The sequence below is a fragment of the Anomaloglossus baeobatrachus genome, chromosome 11 (assembly GCF_048569485.1).
Source record: "Anomaloglossus baeobatrachus isolate aAnoBae1 chromosome 11, aAnoBae1.hap1, whole genome shotgun sequence".
Classification (NCBI taxonomy): domain Eukaryota; kingdom Metazoa; phylum Chordata; class Amphibia; order Anura; family Aromobatidae; genus Anomaloglossus; species Anomaloglossus baeobatrachus.
Genome location: NC_134363.1, coordinates 167,646,511 through 167,662,651, shown reverse-complemented (window position 1 = coordinate 167,662,651; position 16,141 = coordinate 167,646,511). Strand labels below are relative to the sequence as shown.

Genomic DNA, 16,141 nt, shown 5'->3' with positions numbered 1-16,141 from the left:
AAATGGTTTTTTCACAAAAATAAGACAGCGTCTTATGATGATTTTTTTTCTCCGAAAGATGCTGTTGGCCTTATTTTCAGGGGATGTCTTGTATTTTCCCATGAACAACAATCCACATTTATTCTTGCACAAAAAAAAAATCTAAAATTCTTAAAATATAAGCATGTCATCACATTCTGGAACATTAACATTTTATGTTAATCAGATTACTGGCTCAGATGGAGATTTTCTTATCTGAGCCGTTATTCTCAGTCCTATAGTGGTGGGTACATACCATATTACAAAGGTTTAAATTACCTGCTTAAATGCATTATTCTGTATGTAGTGCTAAGTTTACCCCATAAGAAAGCAGAGACCACCGACAAGAATCACACTAGCCAGGCCCCAAACAATTAGAGTTGGCAAGTGAATGGGCTCTCACATACAAATCTGTGACACTGTCAGCTCCCCTGTGTTCTACAGTGGTTGGCTCCCCCTGGTGACTGGAAGCAATGTCACTTGCACGTAGTGATACTGTTACCTGATCTGTCTGTGAGCTGCAGTGCAATGCAGCCAGGATAGCGAGGAACCTGACAGCGACGCAAATCTGTGTGAGAGCCCATTCACCATCAGCATTTGCAAAATGTAATTGCTTGGGACAAGTGCAATTTATTTTATTTTGGGTGGGGCTGTCTGGCTCCTTTTTGGGCCCCCCCGTCTGGCTCCTTTTTGGGCCCCCCCGTCTGGCTCCTTTCTGGCCCCCCCGTCTGGCTCCTTTTGGGCCCCCCCCGTCTGGCTCCTTTTGGGCCCCCCCCGTCTGGCTCCTTTTTGGGCCCCCCCCGTCTGGCTCCTTTTTGGGCCCCCCCGTCTGGCTCCTTTTGGCCCCCCCCCCCCCCCCCCGTCTGGCTCCTTTTGGGCCCCCCCCCGTCTGGCTCCTTTTGGGCCCCCCCCCCCCCCCCGTCTGGCTCCTTTTGGCCTCCCCCCCCGTCTGGCTCCTTTTGGGCCCCCCCCCCCCGTCTGGCTCCTTTTGGGCCCCCCCCCCCGCCTTCTTTGATAAAGAATCCTGCTGTATTCTTTAGACTTGCTTAGCTGCTTGGACACTTCCTTATGAAACCGCAACGAGGGCTTATTTTTGAAGTAGAGCTTATATTTTAACAATACTCCAAAGATCCTACTAGGGCTTATTTTTGGAGTAGATCTTATTTATTGGGTTACAGGCGAATTATGCGCTTAACTCCCCCTATTGGTGGTCGCTTGAGGCTCCAACCGCCATAGGCATAAATTAGGTGATGGGATTTTTGGAAATGTGTAAAAGTTGCAGTTAAGAACTTGATATGAAAACTGCATTTTAGACTATTCTTGATTATCATTAAAGGGGTTCTCTGGTCTAAAATGACAAGTCTACAGTTACTCTGTGACCGCGGATTCCCCGGACACCCCCTTGGGTCTTTCTCATGTGAATGTAATTGTCAGACCAGTTTCATGAACAATATAATTTCCATTTACAAATATCATCTCTATATGTATGGCCATTGGGCGCGCTGACTTTTTCACGTGGTGTCCAGATGTACTTTATGGAGATTTGCAGCTTTTTTGCAAGTAACCCGGCTCCATTATCTTTACTGCACGAGTTTTTCCTGATGGTTTAAAGGCTTTGAAACGACAAATCCGTCTCTGCTACATCTATATACGCTGCGGTGGTTTTGATACTTATTGCAGGAACACTTTCCAAATTGCAGCGATTTCCTCAATCATTAGTGCCTCTGATTCTTCCCCAGTGGGGCGTTCTAGATCCTAATCCATGATTATTATTCATGGCTCCGCTGCAATTCCAGATAGATCAGTCAAATCTGTCAGGATAATCAGTGAGGTTTATCAGTTAATTGAGACAAGTGGATCCCGTTATCCAGTTATTTGTTTCCATTTATTGTGATGATAAACTTCTTTGTCCCTTTTGTGAAACCTGTTGTGTCCGCTCTATTTACCTGCAGAAGAATAGATTGCAAGAAATCTGCTCAAAGCCGCATAGAACAAGCCCTAATCTGCAATTGGCCATAGCTCGCTGTGCGGTTACATGAGAAGAGAGCAGGCAATGGTTAATAAAATGTGTAGCACCGCAATATATTGGAGAGAACTGAGCACCCGAGCATGGTAGTGCCCACTCATCACTAGTTACAGGTACTGAGCACACGAGCATGTTAATGATGAGCGGGCACTACCATGCTCGGATGCTCAGTACTGGTAACTAGTGATGAGCGGGCACTACCATGCTCAGGTGCTCAGTACTGGTAACTAGTGATGAGCGGGCACTACCATGCTCGGATGCTCAGTACTGGTAACTAGTGATGAGCGGGCACTACCATGCTCAGGTGCTCAGTACTGGTAACTAGTGATGAGCGGGCACTACCATGCTCGGATGCTCAGTACTGGTAACTAGTGATGAGCAGGCACTACCATGCTCGGGTGCTCAGTACTGGTAACTAGTGATGAGCAGGCACTACCATGCTCAGGTGCTCAGTACTCATAACTAGTGATGAGCGGGCACTACCATGCTCGGGTGCTCAGTACTGGTAACTAGTGATGAGCGGGCACTACCATGCTCGGGTGCTCAGTACTGGTAACTAGTGATGAGCAGGCACTACCATGCTCGGGTGCTCAGTACTGGTAACTAGTGATGAGCGGGCACTACCATGCTCGGGTGCTCAGTACTGGTAACTAGTGATGAGCGGGCACTACCATGCTCGGGTGCTCAGTACTGGTAACTAGTGATGAGCGGGCACTACCATGCTCGGGTGCTCAGTACTGGTAACTAGTGATGAGCGGGCACTACCATGCTCGGGTGCTCAGTACTGGTAACTAGTGATGAGCGGGCACTACCATGCTCGGGTGCTCAGTACTCGTAACTAGTGATGAGTGGGCACTAACATGCTCAGGTGCTCAGTACTGGTAACTAGTGATGAGCAGCCACTAGTTACGAGTACTGAGCACCCGAGCATGGTAGTGCCCGCTCATCACTAGTTACCAGTACTGAGCATAACCTATAGTTCAATGTTCCTTTTTCAGCCATGTTTTTCTCTTGCAGTTTTCTCTATAGTTAATATCTACTTATTAAATACAATATTGTCCCAAAACAGTAGGAATCATATAAAAATGATGAAACTGATCATAAAAAAAAACATTCCACTTGCAATGTCATCTAGTAAGACTGTAAAGAAACCAGCAATGCCAAAAGCTGCCTAAAGTTTGTATTGACTTTTTTCGCATGTTCCGACACTCCCGAGTCTAATGGTTCTAAAATGATATTATTACGTGTGTGTGTGTGTGTGTGTGTGTGTGTGTGTGTGTGTGTGTGTGTGTGTGTGTGTGTATATACATATATGATGCAGATTTTATATATATATATATATATATATATTATTTCGATTTTTCTATGACTGTTGCTTGTTTGTATATGATCCTCCTGAATTTTACAGCGCTGCGGCATATGTTGGTGCTATGGAAATAAAGATTTATTATTATTATTAGATATATTTAATATTATAAAAAAAAGTTTATTTACTTTGTCCTGTGACCAAGAATTAAAATGCCATGTTCTTATGGCGGTGACTTTGCACCGCTCGGGATGGACATGTATCTGCTGTAGATGTTTTTCAGTTTCCCTTTTCTTCACTGTTAAATCTTGGGAAGTTTGTGCGATGTCTGGCAGCGAGGCAGGAATGTACTGACCGCTGCCAACACTTTCTCCTGTGCAGAGTACACAGTGTTTTGTCACACATTGCTGCTGCTGCCAGCAATCTGACCTGTTGTTTTTAGAGCCTTTTTTACACTTTTCAAGATACTAGTAATAGCAACATAACTTAATTTTTATCTTTACAGTTTGTTTTCCAATCAAGGTCGTGTGGACAATAGAAAAATATTTGGTTATTAAAATATTGAGTGTTTAAAATAAGTTTTGAGCTTTTTCATATGAGCTGTATCAAAATTATATTTCTGGATTGAAATGAGGTTTATTGTACTAACAGAAAATGTGCAATCTGCATTTAAACTAAATTTGACCGGTGCAAAAGTATGGGCACCCTTATCCAATTTCTTGATTTGAACACTCCTAACTACTTTTTACTGACTTACTAAAGCACTAAATTGGTTTTGTAACCTCATTGAGCTTTGAACTTCATAGGCAGGTGTATCCAATCATGAGAAAAGGTATTTAAGGTGGCCACTTGCAAGTTGTTCTCCTATTTGAATCTCCTATGAAGAGTGGCATCATGGGCTGCTCAAAACAACTCTCAAATGATCTGAAAACAAAGATTATTCAACATAGTTGTTCAGGGGAAGGTACAAAAAGTTGTCTCGGAGATTTAAACTGTCAGTTTCCACTGTGAGGAACATAGTAAGGAAATGGAAGAACGCAGGTGCAGTTCTTGTTAAGCCCAGAAGTGGCAGGCCAAGAAAAATATCAGAAAGGCAGAGAAGAAGAATGGTGAGAACAGTCAAGGACAATCCACAGACCACCTCCAAAGACCTGCAGCATCATCTTGCTGCAGATGGTGTCACTGTGCATCGGTCAATAATACAGCGCATGTTGCACAAGGAGAAGCTGTATGGGAGAGTGATGCGAAAGAAGCCATTTCTGCAAGCACGCCACAAACAGAGTCACCTGAGGTATGCAAAAGCGCATTTGGACAAGCCAGTTACGTTTTGGAAGAAGGTCCTGTGGACTGATGAAACAAAGATTGAGTTGTTTGGTCATATAAAAAGGCGTTATGCATGGAGGCAAAAAAACACGGCATTCCAAGAAAAGCACTTGCTACCCACAGTAAAATTTGATGGAGGTTCCATCATGCTTTGGGGCTGTGTGGCCAATGCTGGCACCGGGAATCTTGTTAAAGTTGAGGGTCGCTTGGATTCAACTCAGTATCAGCAGATTCTTGACAATAATGTGTAAGAATCACTGACGAAGGTGAAGTTACGCAGGGGATGGATATTTCAGCAAGACAATGATCCAAAACACCGCTCCAAATCTACTCAGGCATTCATGCAGAGAAACAATTACAATGTTCTGGAATGGCCATCCCAGTCCCCAGACCTGAATATCATTGAAAATCTGTGGGATGATGTGAAGCGGCTGTCCATGCTCGGCGACCATCAAACTTAACTGAACTGGAATTGTTTTGAAAAACAGGAATGGTCAAATCTACCTTCATCCAGGATCCAGGAACTCATTAAAAGCTACAGGAAGCCACTAGAGGCTGTGATTTTTGCAAAAGGAGGATCTACAAAATATTAATGTCACTTTTATGTTGAGGTGCCCATACTTTTGCACCGGTCATATTTTGTTTAAATGCGGATTGGACATTTTCTGTTAGTACAATAAACCTCATTTCATTCCAGAAATATTACTCAGTCTATCAGTTATTACATATATGAAACTGAAATAGCAAAAACCCAAATTGTTATAAAGAAAAAAGGTTAACATTAATAGGGGTGCCCAAACTTTTTCACATGACTATGTATGTATGTATGTATGTATGTATGTATGTATGTATGTATATATATGTGTATATATATATATATATGTATGTATATGTATATATATATATATGTATGTATATGTATATATATATATATATGTATATGTATGTGTATATGTATATGTATGTGTATATATATATATGTATATATATATATATATATATATATATGTGTGTGTGTATATATATATATATGTGTATATATATATAATAATCATCTTTTATTTAGTAATACTAAATTACAAACCAATTCACTATGCCCTCCTAACGTCTTGGATTTCCTTCCTCTCTCACTTTGTAGGAAGCTGCACAGCGGTATGAAGACGTACGGCTGTGAGCTCTGCGGGAAGAGGTTTCTGGACAGTTTGCGACTTCGGATGCATTTGCTGGCTCATTCAGGTGAGACCTCCGTGCTCTTTATTAGATCATACACTACACCAGAGACTTTCCACGTCGTGCCCTGTGATAAGTGCTTTGGCCGGATTTCCATCTATACATTATATATACATTATATAGTTGAATGCGCTGCATTGTGCCTTGTGTGTAGTTATGCAGAATTTAGCCGGGTTTACAATGGCGGATTTCAGCCCATAAGTAGCTCTGATCACTTATGTCACAAGCCGCTTGTTGCTCATTTAGGACCTTTTTTTTAAGGTTTTACACTTTCTTGTGCGCAGTTGTTTAATAGCCTCTCCCTAATACTTTACATAGGATGATGTGCTGCTGAGAACAATCATCTCTTCTGCAGCACAGTAGATCATTTCACCTGATGAATGAGCGTTTCCGTGTTCATCGGATGATCGTCAGTCTCTAAATATTGACTAAATGATAAGTGTTCCAATATGCATGGACCTTTACTCTGACTAGACATACTGGTACTTGGGGAAAATTTTTAGGCAAGCCTAAAAATTATCCCGAGCTCGTTGCTGCTCTGTTTACATGAGCCAATGAATAGGAACCAAGCTATTGAAAGTCAATTTTTTGACTCAAAGTAATCTAACAGTTCATTCCAATCCACTATACAAATGCATGCTCGGCTCCACTGAGTGTCCATGTAGTCTCAGGAAGCCGTTGTTGGCAATCTTGGACCCAACATTATCCATTGATGGAGTCAGTAGACCTTATTACACCTTCATCTGAACTCTATTCTATATGCTTCGCTCGAGGCTTTCATGCACTGTATTTTTCTTTTACTTTTTTGCCATAGAAAAAATACAACTAAGCTAACAAACATTGCCACCATGTGTGAATACAGGCTCAGACTAGCAAACACAACTTTATTCCCAGCCCCATTTGGCTCAATGGGATCTATGATCCCTACTTTATCACAGTTTTTCATTTATACAAAAGTCCATAAGTGAATATAGCAGACCTTAATATACATGCCTCATTTTTTTTATATACATTGCGTACTTTGGGTTTTGTGGGTCCCTTTAAATGTTGGGCAGCACCGGACGGTCCTCTTCAGGAAGCTATGCCTCAAAAGATATGGTAAATTACACTGTGTCCGAGCTGAAAATGTCCATGTAAGCTGCCAATGTTCACAACTAATTGTTGAGATCTTCGATAATGATTCACTGTTATGTGCAGTGTCCGCTCTCTTCCCTTTGATCATATTTAATTTAGTAAGCATGGTGAATTCTGGATTTTTTTTCTTCTTTGTATTTTCCCTTTTCGTCTTTTTCCCTTTTTTGCCTCTTTGCCCCCCGATTTTTGCCTCCTGATTTTTGCCCCCCATGCCTCCCTCTTTGCCCCTTGTGCCTCCCTCTTTGCCCCTTGTGCCTCCCTCTTTGCCCCTTGTGCCTCCCTCTTTGCCCCTTGTGCCTCCCTCGTTGCCCCTTGTGCCTCCCTCGTTGCCCCTTGTGCCTCCCTCGTTGCCCCTTGTGCCTCCCTCGTTGCCCCTTGTGCCTCCCTCTTTGCCCCTTTGTGCCTCCCTCTTTGCCCCTTTGTGCCTCCCTCTTTGCCGCTTTGTGCCTCCCTCTTTGCCCCTTTGTGCCTCCCTCTTTGCCCCTTTGTGCCTCCCTCTTTGCCCCTTTGTGCCTCCCTCTTTGCCCCTTTGTGCCTCCCTCTTTGCCCCTTTGTGCCTCCCTCTTTGCCCCTTTGTGCCTCCCTCTTTGCCCCCTTGTGCCTCCCTCTTTGCCCCCTTGTGCCTCCCTCGTTGCCCCTTTGTGCCTCCCTCGTTGCCCCTTTGTGCCTCCCTCGTTGCCCCTTTGTGCCTCCCTCGTTGCCCCTTTGTGCCTCCCTCGTTGCCCCTTTGTGCCTTCCTCCTTTTTTTTTTTTTTCTTTTTTTTCTTCCTTTTTTCCCTATGTAATGTAAATCCATCTCCCTTATATTTATAGATTGGTTGGCACATACCCAAAACTTCCTCTTCGAGTTCCCTAAACTTCCTGGGCTACAGGACTAAGCAAGGAAAGGGGTATGAATACTTACGCCATCCACCATGAATACATTGGCAAAATCCTAAATCCACATGTAGCTAGCAGACATGAAAAAACTAATCCTGACTCTGATTTACAAAATGCAATGAGGGTGACTAAAAAAAACCATATGAGCGGTAGCTAGATTCCTAAAAAAACACTATACACAGAGTGCACCAAAAATCATTTGTCAGGAGAATAGGATAGCTAGTTCTAGGATAAAGAGTTTAAAGGGATCAGTCATGTCATGTCCTTCACCTCACTGCCTCACTGTCCTGTGTCTGGCTGTAAAATATCTGACTGCAGCAGGAGCCTCTCCCCTTTTTATGCTTCAGATCCCAACAAGAAAATAAAATAATAACTTTACAATTGTAATTAATTACTAGAATAGATGAAAAGATATAGCCGGTTAAAGGGGTTGTTCTATGAAACCCCCACAACTAGCTGCTCATTGGGTTAGATGATATATTGATGGTCCGGGGTCAGTAAATCCTCGTTTATGTTGTCCATGTACCTTTAAATCGTCTGCGCACCTAAGTTTCTGTATGTTTATAAAGTTCTAATCCGTTCTTCTTAATTGTGGCATGTACGGCATTACACAGGGAATCGTTTTCTCGCTCATATTCTAAGGCAGGTACGTAACTTCCAAAAAGAAGAACGTTCTAGGATTGGGCTGTATTGATTTTTGTCTAGACTACAGGTCATTAACCGAGCCTGATGATGGATATCCAATCCGCCATTAGAATAGTAAATTCCGTGCTTGATTCTTGCAACAAATATAGAGAAACTTCTCCGCTCTGAGTTTCCAAGCTAGGTCATCGCTACTGAATTTGGTGTAATTAAAGGGGTAGTCCACATAAGCTCGCAAAATTATTAAAGGGGTGTAAAATAATAAAGCTTTACAGCTTACTATTCTGTGCTAGACAGAAGAGGCCCCTGTAAAAGTATAATATATGGGCCCTTTGCAGTCTAATAACTTATCATCGGTACCGGACCGGTACACAAGGAGAAGCCAGCACCATTGGCAGGGGCTTTTCGGACCCCGGCAAGGCTAGGAGTCGCCGTGAATTTGACAAATCCGTTAGTGAAGGGGACCTCCGGGTTTCCAAACAGTCAAGTCCCGACAGAAGGCAACCGTGAAGGGGAGACACCGCCACCGCCAAGGGCAACCGTTTCCCAGGGCCAGCGCCTGCGGGCAAAAGGGGCTCCTCCGGCCCATATCCAGGTCGGGGAGCGGGTTACCGGTGGGAACCCATCGGAATCAACATAGAACATAGGTGCAGGGAGAGACAGTCATCACTAACCTGCAGGGAACAACACCGCAGCCGTCCGAGGGACCCGTCCATCCAGCCGTGTGTTTTTACCGTGAACTGTGTCATCATCATTGGGCTGAGTGAGTACCTCTGTGCCGTGCGGCACAGCGCTGCCCCTGCGACCCTGCACCTCCCCAGGCCCCGCAACCCGCCTGCCATCCACTCCTACCCCATTACCGGGCCCCGGGACAACCAACCCCCCTACCCATGGAGGGGAGAAATAACAACAAAGCTGCTCCCTGTCACCGCTCCCGGGATCCCTGTCCAGAGCAGCGGTGGTGTCCACACAATCACCACAACCGTGGGTGGCGTCACTGACAATATCCCCAACACCAAACCACCCCTTTTTCACTCACGGGCGAGGAGCGCCGCTCGAGTCCCCGGGATCCGGCCCATCGCTCGAGCCACCGAGCAGCAGCAGCCGCAGCAGCCGCGGCAGCCGGACCCGAGTAGTGGGAGAGCGCAGCATCCCCTCCTCCGCCCGCGACACATCCAGAAGATCATTTGTTAGGTTAGACCCTGATGTTGGGGGAGGTCGGGCTCACAGTCTCCATTGTTGGTGTTTGATGCGGCTAAGGTCCGGGTCTGTGCGGCCGTCATGTTCCCCCCCCCGCCCCCCCTTCCATGCTTGTATGGAGCTTGTGCACTGGGCACAGTTATAGGGAAGAGAAAAGGGTCAACTGTTCCCAAAAAACTGGAAGCTACAATTCTCCACAATATCTTGTACTGAAGTATTAAGATTTCTCTTCACTGGAACTAAGGAGCTGAGGTCGCCCCGTGATAACAGCCCGGAGCATTATCCTCCTGCACCAAACTTTTACAGGGGCACAATGCAGTCAGGGGGTAACGTTCTCCATCACCAAACCCAGACTCCTCCATCAGACGTTAGAGAAAGATTTGTCATCCCTCACTTCACAGCCGCAGAGTCCAGTGGTGGCGGCTTTTCACCGCTCCATCCGATGCTTGTCATTGTGCTTGGTGATGTACGGCTCGGCATTGTGCTTGGTGAGGTACGGCTCGGCATTGTGCTTGGTGACGTACGGCTCGGCCTTGTGCTTGGTGACGTACGGCTCGGCCTTGTGCTTGGTGACGTACGGCTCGGCCTTGTGCTTGGTGACGTACGGCTCGGCCTTGTGCTTGGTGATGTACGGCTCGGCCCTGTGCTTGTTGACGTGCGGCTCAGCCCTGTGCTTGGTGACATACAGCTTTGTGCACCAATCTCTAGTTATCCCTTCCAATCCTGAATTCATCTGCTGTCTCGAGCGCTCCCTGTGTCTGCGGGTTGTTGGTGCTGGCTTTTGAAGAGGGCTGGCTGGCTTTTCATCTCAATAACTAAGCCAGCCCCCTTTTTCTCATGAGCGATCTATTGACCGAGAAGAGGACTAGTTTGGCTCCTGAAATGAGCGGTCAGTCAGCCCACGCTCTGATGACTTCCTTAGATGTAAATCCATCTCCAGTCTCAAACACAAGTCTGGCAGTAGAACTTCTGAACCTGGGGTCGGAGGACGCATCTAACATCGGTGACCTGTGATGTTCAGGGGATTATTGTGTTGTACATATTATTATTTTAATATAATTTTGCCTAATCTAACACCCTCCTGTAATTTAAGTATTCTGCAGATGAGGCAGACTTCGACAATATAAATGCCGTGAAGATTTTACCTACTCCCACCTCCCTGATAAAATGAAATATTGTGAATGTCTTGTCTCCATGTGGCTGTCTTTTGCTCTCTTGGTACGTGTCTCTCTATTAGTCTTCACGCTTTCGCTTGCACTCTCTTGGTGCGTATTTCCTTGTTAGTCTTTCCTGCACTCCCTTGCACACTCTCTTGGTACGTATCTCTTTAGTCTTCACGCTCTCGCTTGCACACTGTCTCTCTCTCTCTCTCTTAGTCTTCACGCTCTCGCTTGCACACTGTCTCTCTCTCTCTTAGTCTTCACGCTCTCGCTTGCACACGGTCTCTCTCTCTCTTAGTCTTCACGCTCTCGCTTGCACACTGTCTCTCTCTCTCTCTCTTAGTCTTCACGCTCTCGCTTGCACACTGTCTCTCTTAGTCTTCACGCTCTCGCTTGCACACTGTCTCTTAGTCTTCACGCTCTCGCTTGCACTCTGTCTCTCTCTCTCTCTTAGTCTTCACGCTCTCGCTTGCACACTGTCTCTCTCTTAGTCTTCACGCTCTCGCTTGCACACTGTCTCTCTCTTAGTCTTCACGCTCTCGCTTGCACACTGTCTCTCTCTCAGTCTTCACGCTCTCGCTTGCACACTGTCTCTCTCTCAGTCTTCACGCTCTCGCTTGCACACTGTCTCTCTCTTAGTCTTCACGCTCTCGCTTGCACACGGTCTCTCTCTCTCTTAGTCTTCACGCTCTCGCTTGCACACTGTCTCTCTCTCTCTCTCTTAGTCTTCACGCTCTCGCTTGCACACTGTCTCTGTTAGTCTTCACGCTCTCGCTTGCACACTGTCTCTGTTAGTCTTCACGCTCTCGCTTGCACACTGTCTCTCTTAGTCTTCACGCTCTCGCTTGCACACTGTCTCTGTTAGTCTTCACGCTCTCGCTTGCACACTGTCTCTCTCTCTGTTAGTCTTCACGCTCTCGCTTGCACACTGTCTCTGTTAGTCTTCACGCTCTCGCTTGCACACTGTCTCTCTCTTAGTCTTCACGCTCTCGCTTGCACACTGTCTCTCTCTTAGTCTTCACGCTCTCGCTTGCACACTGTCTCTGTTAGTCTTCACGCTCTCGCTTGCACACTGTCTCTGTTAGTCTTCACGCTCTCGCTTGCACACTGTCTGTTAGTCTTCACGCTCTCGCTTGCACACTGTCTCTGTTAGTCTTCACGCTCTCGCTTGCACACTGTCTCTCTCTCTGTTAGTCTTCACGCTCTCGCTTGCACAGTCTCTCTCTCTCTCTCTCTCTCTCTCTCTCTCTCTCTCTCTCTCTTAGTCTTCACGCTCTCGCTTGCACACTGTCTCTCTTAGTCTTTCCTGCACTCTCTTGCACTCTGTCTCTCTCGCACCTCTTTTTTTGTGTGTTTTGTTTTTACGTTGTTGGTTTGGGTTTGTTATTGTGCAGCTGGCAGCGCGCCTGCCCTGGGATTCTGCCAGCGCTCTGGTACAGTATGTACAGTGCTGTGAGCCAAGTGTATCATCATGCGAGATTACAGATACATGCTTTTTCTATTTTCCTCCCTGCTCTAATGTAACCAGGGGTGGAGCAGAGTGCAGAACCAGGGCAGTGATTTAAAGAGTCCGCGTGACTCTGTCCCAATACAGGAGACACAAGCCGGCCGAGACGTGCCATCTGTATGCATCCAGGACATTACATCAGGAGCTCCAAGTCCTGGAAGCCTAATAGTTAATTTTATAGGTTGTTTTTTTTTGTTTTTTTTTGTTTTTGTTGTTTTGTGCATATTTCTGCTGCCCTGGAGTCTGATCATTGACATTGTATTTTTGAAGAAGGGAATTGCAACTTGACCCAAACATCTTGGGATCCCATAGTCCACTTACGCATCTAAGAAGTAGGATTTTGTAATGTTACCACTTACAAGATGTAGAGTATTTCCGAGATGGTCTTCACATTATGGCCCACTTTAATTTGGAACTGGTCTATTGCTTAATGGTTTTGTCCACAACCCAATATTTAACTTTTTTTAAAAAACTTTTAATATGTGCAAAAAGCCAATTAAGGCCCCTATAAAACAGTCTTTGGACACGTGGTGTTTGCCCACCTTTTAAAGGGATTGCCCGAGCTAATATTAGGATAGGTAATCCACGTCAAATTGGTGGGGGTCCAGCGCTACTTGGTGGTTTTCAGCTCTGATGACAGCTAAATGTGTACAGAGTGGAACATCACAGCCAAAAACTGCAGCTGGACTCCTATTGAAGTGAATAGGAGCGTAGCTAAATGGCCTGAAAAACGAGCACTACGAAGTGAACGGAATTGCGGTGATTGGCTTTGTTCACAGTTTACATCTGGCCACTGGGCAGCTAATACCGGCTGATTGGTGGGTGTGCCAGGTGTCGGACCACCACCCATCTAATATTGATGACTAATCTGACGGAGAAGTCATCAATATCTCTGGGGTCTGCTAGTGAATGTCTGGTATTTGTAGAGCGCACCACAAGGGAAAGTGAATTGAGATGAATAGAGAGGAACTTAGTACTCAGTACTCGTAGCTACTGATGAGCGGGCACTACCATGCTCTGGTGCTCAGTACTGGTAACTAGTGATGAGCGGGCACTACCATGCTCTGGTGCTCAGTACTGGTAACTAGTGATGAGCGGGCACTACCATGCTCTGGTGCTCAGTACTGGTAACTAGTGATGAGCGGGCACTACCATGCTCGGGTGCTCAGTACTCGTAGCTAGTGATGAGCGGGCACTACCATGCTCTGGTGCTCAGTACTGGTAACTAGTGATGAGCGGGCACTACCATGCTCAGGTGCTCAGTACTCGTAACTAGTGATGAGCGGGCACTACCATGCTCTGGTGCTCAGTACTGGTAACTAGTGATGAGCGGGCACTACCATGCTCAGGTGCTCAGTACTCGTAGCTAGTGATGAGCGGGCACTACCATGCTCAGGTGCTCAGTACTCGTAGCTAGTGATGAGCGGGCACTACCATGCTCAGGTGCTCTGTACTGGTAACTAGTGATGAGCGGGCACTACCATGCTCAGGTGCTCAGCACTCGTAGCTAGTGATGAGCGGGCACTACCATGCTCAGGTGCTCAGTACTCGTAGCTAGTGATGAGCGGGCACTACCATGCTCAGGTGCTCTGTACTGGTAACTAGTGATAAGCGGGCACTACCATGCTCAGGTGCTCAGCACTCGTAGCTAGTGATGAGCGGGCACTACCATGCTCAGGTGCTCTGTACTGGTAACTAGTGATGAGCGGGCACTACCATGCTCAGGTGCTCAGCACTCGTAGCTAGTGATGAGCGGGCACTACCATGCTCAGGTGCTCAGTACTCGTAACTAGTGATGAGCGGGTACTACCATGCTCGGGTGGTTGTAACGAGTGATGAGCGGGCACTACCATGCCCTGTACTCATTTAAGAGCAGTTGAATGCTCAGATTGGCATGACTCATGTATCGAGTGTAATGGAAGACAATAGAGGACTCTCTAACTTCTCGTTTTAATCTTTTGCAAAAATGCTAGTCTCCCAGTAACTTCCATTTTACTTGGGAACTTTAGTTACACCCATCTGAGCATCTTACTTCTCTTAAGGAGTGCCGAGCATGGTAGTGCCCGCTCATCACTAGTTACGAGCACTGAGCACCTGAGCATGGTAGTGCCGGCTCATCACTAGTTACGAGTACTGAGCACCTGAGCATGGTAGTGCCCGCTCATCACTAGTTGCGAGTACCGAGCACTCGAGCATGGTGGTGCCTGCTCATCACTAGTTACCAGTACTGAGCACCCGAGCATGGTAGTGCCCGCTCATCACTAGTTACGAGTACTGAGCACCTGAGCATGGTAGTGCCCGCTCATCACTAGTTGCGAGTACCGAGCACTCGAGCATGGTGGTGCCTGCTCATCACTAGTTACCAGTACTGAGCACCCGAGCATGGTAGTGCCCGCTCATCACTAGTTACCAGTACTGAGCACCTGAGCATGGTAGTGCCCGCTCATCACTAGTTACCAGTACTGAGCACCTGAGCATGGTAGTGCCCGCTCATCACTAGTTACGAGTACTGAGCACCTGAGCATGGTAGTGCCCGCTCATCACTAGTTACCAGTACTGAGCAACCGAGCATGGTAGTGCCCGCTCATCACTAGTTACCAGTACTGAGCAACCGAGCATGGTAGTGCCCGCTCATCACTAGTTAAATTATGTTTGAAATAAGCCGTTGGTGTGTGTGTGGTGTGTGTGGTGTGTGTGGTGTGTGTGGTGTGTGTGGTGTGTGTGGTGTGTGTGGTGTGTGTGGTGTGTGTGGTGTGTGTGGTGTGTGTGGTGTGTGTGGTGTGTGTGGTGTGTGTGTGTGTGTGGTGTGTGTGTGGTGTGTGTGTGGTGTGTGTGTGGTGTGTGTGGTGTGTGTGGTGTGTGTGGTGTGTGTGTGGTGTGTGTGGTGTGGTGTGGTGTGTGTGGGGTGTGTGGTGTGTGTGGGGTGTGTGGGGTGTGTGGGGTGTGGGGTGTGTGGTGTGTGTGTTGCTCACCAGTCATCCCCTATTAAAGCCAATTTTATTTAAAAGGATTCATTTCAACATTGGAAGTTGGCACCAATCAATCAATCCATTGGATAAGTGATTCATTTTTTTTTTTTTTTTTTTGTGGGTCCACCTGCTTGGATCACCACTGAGTTTAAGAAGGGTCTGAAAACCTACCCACTGAACCCACTGAAATGAGGCAGTGGGTAAGATCACATTGGTTATCTGGGATTATTGGAGGGAGGTGCGCAATGGTCACAATCTTGTGCCATTAGTTGGTAAAGCTGCCCCTGCCTTTGAGTGTTGTCCCCTCCATCCCTCGTCTCCGAGGGTGGCCATGGCTAAGCCTTTCTCCCTTCGTTACACCATACCCCATCATTAGAGGAGCGCACAGATGCGGCTTCATTTTTCACAAGCCATTACCGCCACATTTTAGTGCTTAGCACATGAATAAATGAGTCTCATTAGGTGGCTGGACAGGTAAATTGATGCCTAATCCACCTTTACATTACTGTATACTTTTTGTATAATGGCTGGTGAAGCCGGCGTCGCTGGAACCAGATGTGCCCGGACCCTCCGCATCAGATGCAGAGAAGTGAGATCTCCAGCTACAAGTAAACAAATTAAAAGGAGCTCTGTGTAGTCCTTCCACCCCCTTCTCCACCGCCCCTCGCCATTGCTTTTGACCACACTCGGTACGCTGTGTTACTCTTCCTTGGCACTCGTATGCTCCAAGCATAATGTCCTAATTGT

The 16,141-nt window shown here is 46.4% G+C and overlaps 1 protein-coding gene across 1 annotated transcript in view; it reads left to right on the top strand.

Moving 5' to 3' along the window:
- The window catches only part of ZBTB16 (zinc finger and BTB domain containing 16), a 160,662-nt gene that overhangs the window by 72,703 nt on the left and 71,818 nt on the right, over positions 1-16,141 (top strand). Inside the window, exon 2 of the mRNA XM_075327779.1 lies at positions 5,812-5,909. Coding sequence (XP_075183894.1) covers positions 5,812-5,909 — 98 coding nt within the window. The remainder of the gene's footprint in view (positions 1-5,811; positions 5,910-16,141) is intronic.